The following is a 10,117-nucleotide window of genomic DNA, read 5'->3' as shown; positions in this document are numbered from 1 at the left end:
ACCGTTACGAAAACATAACATTGGGGTTAAAAAATTCCACTAAGCTATGTTAGGGTTTGCTGTATATACCGAGGAGTGGATAATGGGCTGGTTAAGTTCACTGAGTGAGTTGATCACTGGATGGGCCACTGGTGTGAGACGCTGTAGATGGTAATCAGCCAAATGATGGATTATTCATTTAGCTGACGCTTTTATCCAAAGTGACTTACAATTGCTATACATGTCAGAGGTCGCACGCCTCTGGAGCAATGAGGGGATAAGTGTCTTGCTCAGGGACACAATGGTGGATGGGTCACAGTGGGGGATTGAACCTGCAGCGTTACTTGCATATTACTGTTTTAGAAAAGTAATTAGTTACACTACTAGTTACTGGAAAAATCAGAGAACACAGAGCCCGACCGATTTATTGGCCGGCCGATATGAACTAATTGCATTTAATCGGCATAGAGTCAGATCCTTCACTCATGTCATGGGTGTTGACCAGAGGGCGTGCCAATGTGCAGGCGACACATGCCATGCTGGCCGACCAAATACTGTGTGTGGAGCACAAACCCGCACTCCTTTATTATTGTTCTTGGTGACTGCCAAGTACTCCCCAAATATAGATAGTTTGTGTCCAACCAGAGAGGGGAACACTTTGGATCATTGTTACACCACAGTTAGCAGTGTCTATCATGCCGTTACACTTGCTCTACTGGGACACTCTGATCATGTCATGGTCCACCTGATTCCTGCTTAGTGAGGACATCAAAGAAATGGACCAGTGAAGCTGTAGAGGATCTTCAGGCATGCTTGGACTGCACTGGCTGGGATGTTTTCAGGACTGCTACCAACAATCTGGATGAGTTTACAGAGGCTGTGACTTCCTACATCAGCTTCTGTGAAGACAGCTGCATTCCAACACGCACCAGGATGAGTTATAACAATGACAAACCCTTGTTCACAGCTAAGCTCAGACCGCTGAGGTGGGAAAAGAAAGAGGCATTTCGGAGTGGCGACCGGGCCAGGTTTAAGGAGACAAAGTACAGGTTTAGCAAGGCGGTGCAAGATGCTAAACAGCTGTATGCAGAGAGACTACAACACCAGTTCTCAAGGAATGACTCTGCTTCTGTCTGGAGAGGATTCAGTCAGATCACCAGCTACAAACCTAAATCCCCCCACTCCATGAACGACTCACGCCTCGCCAACGAGATGAAACAGTTTTACTGTCGCTTTAAAAGACAATGGGACAGACCTGACACCATTCCCAGTCACACCACTGACTGGTTACAGTTAACCATCTCATTCCCTACCTCCTCCCCCTCTCTTACCATCCTGGGAAGTCAACAGACTGTTCAGGAGGCAGAAACCTCGCAAAGCTACTGAGCCGGACACTGTCTCCTCATCCACCCTGAAGCACTGTCTCCGGGGTTCACAGACATTTTTAACACCTCACTAGAGTCATGCCTGCTTCAAAGCCTCCACCATCATCCCTGTCCCCCAAAAAAGGACCACGGGACTAGAGACCCATCGTCTTTTGAGCACCTTGTGTTTTCCCACCTTAAATCCATCATAAACCCTCTCCTGGATCCCCTACAGTTCGCCTACAGAGCCAACAGGTCTGTAGATGATGCAGTTAACATGGCCCTTCACGTCATCCTCCAGCACCTGGACTCCCCAGGAACCTACACCAGGATCTTGTTTGTAGATTTTAGCTCTGCTTTCAACACTGTCATCCCGGCCCTGCTGCAGGACAAGCTCTCCCATCTGACACCACCCTCATTGTCTCATCTCTGGTAGGAATGAGTCCGTCTACAGGTGGGAGATCGACCATCTGGTGTCCTGGTGCGGCCAGAACAGTCTGGAGCTCAACACTCTGAAGACAGTGGAGAATGTTGTGGACTTCAGGAGGAGTCCAGCCCCACCCTCCCCCATCATCCCTGTGACTACCCCGTCGCCACTCCTTCCACTTCCTGGGCACCATCATCTCCCAGGACAAGTGGGAGCTGAACATCACCTCCCTCACCAAGAAGGCCCAGCAGAGGATGTACTTGCGGCAGCTGAAGAAGTTCAGCCAAAGACAATGATGGCGCACTTCTACACCGCCATAATTGAGTCCATCCTCACCTCCTCCATCACCATCTGGTAAGCTGCTGCCACTGCCAGGGACAAGGGCAGGCTGCAGCGTATCATTCGCTCTGCAGAGAAGGTGATTGGCTGCAATCTTCCTTCTCTTCAGGACCTGCACGCCTCCAGGACTCTGAGACAAGCAGGAAAGATTGCAGCCCCCCCCCCCTTCAAATAATACAGTCTTCTCTGCACATGTAAATATCACTTCATGTCATATCATCCACGAACCTGGCACATATTTGTTGGTAACTGTAAATCATTGTTGTTCCATTGTTATTTTTATTTTTATATTTTTATATTGTCAGTTGTATTATTTTTCTCTATTCTTCTGTTATTCTTATATAACTCGCTTTTGTGTATTACATAATTATATATTTCTACATCTATTTATGTCAGTTGTATGTCTGTCTGTGTGTAGCACCTTATCACCAAAGCAAATTACTTAATATAACAAAACACTACTTGGCAATCAGTTCTAGCGAACAGTCCACATTTGTCCCTAGTTCATCACTTCTAAATATTCTCTAAAATCACATAATGTTACAGCAGCTGCCTGTTGCTAAATTTGGCACAAAGCTAATGCCGTGTTTATCAGTGGAGGAGCGCTAACGCCGTAATTAGCCATTAAACTATAGGTTCTGGTGTATTCTAAATATATCTGCCAGCCGCCTGTCTGCAGTTATAGTTGGCGTGTCTGAAAAGATTAATACAGAGCGGACATGCAAATAAGCATCAGCTGAACAAGAATCCAACACGTCTTCCTGTAGTACACCTCCTAGTAAGTGTTAATGCATTTTAAGAACTGAACCTCTACTCCTGTGTCCTGTATTTATGTCCTCAACCTGCTCCACACTTAACCAAACCTGACAACCATGTCCAGCTTCTCAGTGCACGTTGTCCAACACCAACTTTGGTTTATACTAAACTTGGATACAGTCTGTTTAGAACAAAAGACATTGTTCCCAAGCAAAAATGACCAAAACACCACCAAATCAGTAGTGTGCTGATTTGTGGGCTTCTTGTTCTAATCTCTGCTCCAGTCATCACTTAGTTTACTGCTTTACATTAGAAAAACACAAAAAGGACACTGGGTGGTGCCCTGGGACCACAGGAAATGAAGGGCTTATGACAGAATCTTAATATATTTTATTCACAAGAGATCAATGAAGGATAGATGAACTGCACAGTTTGGCATTCGGTGTCTGGTTCAGCAACAAAACTATCTGAAGACCAATAAGGACATGTTTAGAAAAGAATTTTAATAAGATAATATAATGTATCTTCTGTATGATGAGCTGACAATAAAGATAAAATCATCACTACACACACACAGTATGAGGCGTCTGCGGTTTATTTCATTCACATCCTACAAATCATGTATTTGTCTTCCATCTGAAGCCATGCAAAGGACACTTTCTCTTATCCAGTATTCCTGTCATCGTAACAAATGAAATCAAACAAAAAGTAAAATGTTGTATATGTTCCTCAAACAGGAAGAACCTCAAAGAAACATCTGTACTCAGATGTGGTAAAGAGAGAGGCAGATGTAGACGTGGCGGGACTAGATAAGATGGACTTGATGTTGTAGATAGAGGGGCAGATGTCATGGTGGGATGGCCAGATGTGGGTGTGAATGGGGCAGTTAAGTGGGACGGGAAGAAATGGTTGAAGTAGAGTGGGGGCATGGGCAGTCATTGAAGTCAGTGAAGAAAACAGTATCAGGACACTTTGTTTCAGGAAACACAGTTATCCCCAGTTCTTGTTTGAGTTCTCCCAGAGTCTTAGTGGGCAGAGTTTTCTTTTCAGATAACTTTTCTGGAACATTGCCGCCCCAGTGTGCGTTTGCGATCCATTTCTTCTGTTTTGGGTTGTAGCAGCAGAATGCTGACCAGAGCATGGAGGGAACATTAACCGTCTTAATGAGAGTGTTTGTGGTACTGGGTTGTGCTCCAGTTACCACATAGGCTTCAGTATCAGTCTTGTTGGTGCAGTGCCGGTCCATAATACATTTGATGAACTTCTCCATTGTGTCCCAGCTTCCCTCATTGAATGTTTGTTCTTGTGGAACGATGTTGGTCAGGGTAAAGGTGGACTTTTTGTCAGAATTCTGGAAGCCATAAGCGCTTGGAATTAAATGGCCCCTGTTATACCTCGTTTGGCCTTTGTAATCATTGTTCCCAGCCTGGTTGTTGTAGGTCCTGTCTCCGTATACATCCAACATGTTCTTGTTCTCGTCCTCTTTCTCAAGCTGTAAGAGTTAAGTTTTAAGTTACTGATGCAGGCAGGGTAGTAGTAAAGTTAAATAAGTGAACAGTAAAAATGTCCTTTAGTTACACCATCAACATTGTCTTCCAGCTGCATGCGTCAAGTGACTATTTTAGTCATGATTAAGTGATCATGCCAACTAGTTTAATTAACCCAAGATGTGTGAAAAATAAATAATAATAATAATAATAATAATAATAATGTCAGTGATGATATAGCTGCGGAAGTCTGATTTTAAAGATATGCCACAGTTTAAAATAAGTCTTAATTCATAAATATAATAAAAACTACCACAGTTGTGTTAGCTGTGGCAGTTAGTGGTAGCAGTGACTAGACCAGAGTAGAGAAGCTAGTCGGTGTTTTTCTCACAATAACAAAAATATATCATCATATATATATATATATATATATATATATATCATCATAATATATCACCTGCCTTATCCTTTAATTTTTATTAATAAGCATACAATGTAATTCGGTGTAATTCTATAATATCGCAGTGAAGTTTATGGGGCTACACTTCAGCCTGAAGTCTTAAAAAGAAAATCAGTCTTAATTTGCATATAATTCAGCATCATAGATTTCTTAATAGTGCTTTAATCTCATCTCGATCACGTGAACCAAATCTCGAATCTTGTCTCATCTCATGGGTTAAGTGTCTCGTCACACCCCTACTGTTGACAGTTATTTTAATATGAAAGAGCTTAACCCAGGTTAAATGAGCATTTGGTAGACCAACATCCTACATGAATCTCTTAAATAAAGGAAAGTGAAAGTAGTTGTGGTGTACAATTGTTTGCAGTATTTAATGATTATAAATCTTAGTAACAGTACATTGCTGTTTATTTAGTTTTCATAAGTCAATAAGAAAAACACACCTGTGGCTCTATCTTCCAATGTGTCTTGGGTCTTCCCGTCTCTTTTTCCCCTCTGTACTTCAAAGCAGAATACACTGGAATCTTGTTCTTGGTGTCGTAGAATGTCAGAAACCTTTTCTCATTGTAAAAAGTCTGACATATGAATTTGTATTGGTTCTGGTTCAGATTGTTCCCGCCCTCCAAGATGCCTGGGATTGCTGGAGGCTTCGCTTCAAGGAGAAACTGGTCACAGTCGGACACTGACTTAACAACTTCAGCCACTGTGGGAACAATGGGCAGGACGGTAGCGAGGAGCAAGAGATACCACATCTTCATGGACGTCATCGTCAAACTGTGTGTCTTTAGGTCAGAGGAGAGAAAATCAATCATCAAATATTACAGTTTGTTTTCTTCAGTTTGAACCACAGCAACAAACTTACAATAAATTATCACAAGTAGTAGAGGTGAACATTTATCTTGTCAACCTGTATATTTCTGCATGGAGCTGTAGAGTGACTTTAGCAGTTCTATTTTGCTCTTATTAAAGTTTGAGAAAATTTACACGAACCTTATCATCCTAAAAGTCTTTTCTTTTATAACATATAATGTAGCAAATAAGTATGTAAAACAGCCTAACTGGGTTATAAATTGGTTTTCCCTGTCATACTTGTAATACTAGGACTAACATTCTACATTCTTGTTCAGTGTTGAAAACACAAGCTTAGACTAAACTCTGTTCTTCACACTTAAGTGTATATCCGTATAGTTAAATTATACTTGTGTTTTCAGATGATTCTGAAAAACTGGTTGTTAGGTGGTGACTATGGGTGAGCTGATGATAGTAAAGCAAATTAGTGATTAAAACTGGTCTATTAAACAAATGAGGAGACATTTCTATTGGATATTAATGTACAAATGAAACATAATGGAGCTGGTTCTCATACTGTCTATTTTTTAACGTTATTTTCTATAAATAAATGTTAAGAGCTATAAATAAAGTAAATTAAGACACAAAAGGTAAACATGAACAATTCTATCTATGATGATTATGAGTTCATATTTACAGGATTTTCCCTGCTTAGATTAAGCAAGTTTTGCTTTTTGAGTATTGTTAAATTATAATCTGCTCTAGCTTTTCCAATTTATGTACACAGATAAAAGAAAATGGTCCAAAATGTGAAATAGCATGGTTTTTTTTGGAAAACATACAAGTTTAGGGGGGAGGATCCCCATACACCCCACCCAAATTTGACTGCATACATATGTTCTGTTGGTGTTTTATAACCAGATATAAAGCAGGGCGCACTTTGTAAGCCCAAAAAAAAACAATTTCCTTCTCCCTCTGCTGCTGTAACTCCATCCCAGGGGACAAACTAAATAGTACTTTACAGGGCTCTGTATGCTAAACTGATTTCCCAAGGAGCACATGATCTTGAACACAAAGAAATTTCAGAGTACAGTGAAATATGTTCAGGTAACAGAGTTTTAAAACAAACAATTGCTTATATAGCCTACATATACTACATGTATAAGCTCGACTTCTTTTTGTGTGCAATTATTATTTGAAGACGATTGCAGTACTTTGAAAGTGAAGAACCTGTACACTCGACATGGGCCTTTAAATAATGTAGTTAGCTGGTAGCCCCTCAAAGCAAGGATATCTTACTTGAAGACGACTGACTGATGCCCTATGACCTAAGTATCAGATTGGTCTCTACAATCTAAACACAGTTAATCATTAACTTAAAGCCTGCTCCATTTTCCCATCATAACAAAACTTTGTTTTCCTGAAATAATTACATATAGATATACAGAACATGAAAGTCTAGTACAGGGGTCAGCAAGTAAATTTGGCATTGAACCAATCTTTTAGGACAAGTTAAGAAAGGTTGTCAGTGTGCCGGGTTAGGTAAATCAGTATAAAACAACTCTCAATCTAAGAGTTGTGTGTTTGACAATAGGTGAATAACTTTTCTCTCACTCTTCAACAACTTAATTCTGAAGAGACTGTTTCACCTGCTAACAATAAAGCATGTGCTGGAGCGTATGCATTTGGGCGTTCCACATGCATTAACCTGCTTATTTTCATTTTCCCAGTAAATTCCTGTGCTTCTCATTCAGGGGAAGCTAATGTCACATTTCCCGATGGCTATTTCAGAGGTGTTTCATTAAAGCCACAAACTCTTTTGAATCTTCTGAAAGGTTCTGAAGGAAATTCAAAAGAGTCTGTAGCTTGCATGATACATCTTTTGAAATAGCCGTCGGGAAATGTAAGAGGCTGATGAATGCATACCAATCGCCGAGATGCACACTCGAACACGTGCTTTATTGTGAGCATGTAAACAGTTTCTTCATTATTAATTTGTTGAAGAGGATAAAAATAAAATATTCACCCACTGTGGGAATCAAACACACATACCTTACATTGAGAGTGCCTTGCTCAACCAACTGACCTAACCAGGGACACTGACAACTAGTGCCCTGTACTAGACTATCTTTTTGTTTTCTCCTAAACTCAAATTAATTATGTCATTATCTTGGGAAAACAAAGTTTTGAGACCTTGAGAAAATGATCCTGTTATCTCGGAGAATTTTTTTTTTATTTTGAGATAATAAATAAATTGAGATCTCAAGAAAACAAATAAAATTAAGTCGTTATCACGTGAAAACAGAGTAAATAAAATTAATAAATGTATGGCCTCTTGGGGCTTCTGTACACATCAAATACAGTTCAATAATATTCCCCACCAACCAATTTTAATTAAAAGAAATCAGCAACAGATCATATAGTTATGATAGTACCTAAAACTGATTGTCCACCTATCCCAAAGAGCGTTATCCCATACCTTTAGATGACAGGCTGTGGCAGTTGGCGTTGAGAGAAGAGTCTTACAGGAACTGTCTTTTATTGTAGAATTAACAATCTGTTTTAGCTGCTAAGAATGCAAATGTCAGAGAACCTTTTTCGTTTACCTCTCTTATACAGGTGGAGATCAGGAAGAACTCAAGCTATCTTCTAAATATGGTAAAACATGAAATACAATTCAGACATTGGTCAAAGCTCAATTCTTCTACGTCAAACTTACAACATGTGATCAGCTACAAGAACTACCTGCTTTTCTAAATAAGCATTTGTTATTTTTAAAACATAAATAAGACTGGTGTAAACAGCTAATTGTGGTGACATTTACATGGGAAATTCAGAAGTGGGAGAATTTGGTCTCGGTTTGGTCAGCAGCTGTGGTTACAAGTGTTGCTTTTCTCTGCAGCAGCACAGCAGTCAGAAAGCCTTGCCAACCACAGAGTTCATGTCATTTTTCCAGACATTCAAACAGAATCACAAACAAAGTTCATTTTTAATTTTCATTCTGTTTTTGTTGTTGTCAATGTTTGATTACTGTCTTTAATTTGGTAATAAATTCCTTTGGTAGAAGAAGAAGTGAGGCTCATAACAATGTTGTCAAAGTTTTTCAAAATATTCGCACAGATTTTCTTTTTTAATTCGAACAGCTTTTAAAACTGAGAAAACTCTACTGTGATTGGTGCATTGCTGCTTGTGGAAGTTCATACAAGCGATGTCACGAGAACCAGTTTGGTAGAAAATCAATACCAAAGTTCTGAAAACATGATGGTACTAGTTTGTTAAGTACAGAAGGTTCTGGGGATCAAACAGGTGAAAGAGGGAAACAAGTGCAGCTGCAGCAACAGCTCCGCCTCATCTCGTCAAAAAGAAAGGGAAGAATAATATATTCACCAAAAACATTATGCAAACGTGCCATCAACTTTTTAGACTAAAGGACTAAAAACACTTTCTACTTAGAGAAACACCTCAGACACATTGAGTGAGTTTCAATTCACATTATATTAACAATGTATCCAAAGCATTATCCTTGTCATATCTTTCTTCTGAAATACCTGGTACAATTACATTTGTTTGAGATTGCTGTGTCACTTAGCCAACTATGTTCCATATGATGTTGGTCAATGGCTATACGCTGAAAGCTACTGTGTTTAGGTTAACGTGATGTAAACACAGCTCATAGTAGTAGGCTACCCTCCTTACCGTCATGCAAAAATAACGTTGGCATTAAAAATGTCCAGTAAGGTATGTTTTGGTTTGCTGTATAGACCCAAGGTAGATGAACAGTCAACTCAGGTAGATCTTTTTTAAAAAGGCAAAGAGTGTGCAAACTTGGCATTAAAAATGAAATTAAAAGCATTTTCATCATGTATACTTTGATATGTCATAGAACAAAGCAAAGGAGCTGTGAAAAGAGATGAATTATTTCTCATTCTATAAAGATATTCTAAAATGAACTGGACGTGTTTGTTGGTCTGAATCTCAGGAAAGATAAGAAATAATTGGATTATGGTGATATTCCAAATTAGTTTCTTTAACTAGTGTAACGCTGGTTCCTCAAAGCGTTAACTAAATCTGTAGTGCTGGTTAGACGTGGGTAAAATAAGAGCACGGGGACAACTTCTTCAAGATAACTGTGTCCACTTGTTTAATGTTCCATCACAAGCCCACGACCGCAGAACACTCACCACAACCGTAAAAGATTGCTTCCTCCTCACATCACTCCGCCAACCTTGACCGGTACCATCTTTACAGGCAAGGTACACCATGTAATGTAGTTCAGTGTTGTAGTCTAGTTTTTTGAAGTGTAGTGAATCAACCAGTGAACACAGTCTTTCACCTCAAGAGGAGGTGAGATCAGATTTACCACAAGAGGCCTCATTCCTAAGAATTGGGCTTTGACATGCAAAGTAAGGACACCGCCTTGGTGTTTATGTAAGGACCCCTGCACAGACTGAAATGGACATGCCAGGCCCCTAGCTTGTGCTCCAGTGGGTGGTGGGAATCGAACAGTAGGTATTGG

General features: G+C 39.9%; 1 protein-coding gene across 1 annotated transcript; it reads right to left on the bottom strand.

Moving 5' to 3' along the window:
- Positions 1–3,331: 3,331 nt before the first annotated feature.
- Positions 3,332–8,187, bottom strand: LOC119913013 (endonuclease domain-containing 1 protein-like). The gene is made up of 3 exons (XM_038732323.1): positions 8,081–8,187; positions 5,256–5,594; positions 3,332–4,357 (listed from the first exon to the last, which is right to left on the bottom strand). The coding sequence occupies exons 2-3, from the start codon at positions 5,577–5,579 to the stop codon at positions 3,752–3,754; spliced, it is 930 nt and encodes a 309-aa protein (XP_038588251.1). The 5' UTR covers positions 5,580–5,594; positions 8,081–8,187; the 3' UTR covers positions 3,332–3,751.
- Between the last annotated feature and the right edge of the window lie 1,930 nt (positions 8,188–10,117).

The sequence above is a fragment of the Micropterus salmoides genome, unplaced genomic scaffold (assembly GCF_014851395.1).
Source record: "Micropterus salmoides isolate LMB-PRFRI ecotype aquatic unplaced genomic scaffold, ASM1485139v1 Ms_hic_scaffold_2, whole genome shotgun sequence".
NCBI lineage: Eukaryota > Metazoa > Chordata > Actinopteri > Centrarchiformes > Centrarchidae > Micropterus > Micropterus salmoides.
Note: the sequence above shows the minus strand (reverse complement) of the source record. Positions and strands in the feature narration are given on the sequence as shown.

Bases quoted from the DNA above. Each gene is read 5' to 3' on its own strand.
- LOC119913013 (XM_038732323.1), bottom strand. From the start codon at position 5,579: ATGACGTCCATGAAGATGTGGTATCTCTTGCTCCTCGCTACCGTCCTG. The intron at 4,358-5,255 runs GTGTGTTTTTCT...TAACTCTTACAG, and splicing joins ATTGGAAGATAGAGCCACAG to CTTGAGAAAGAGGACGAGAA.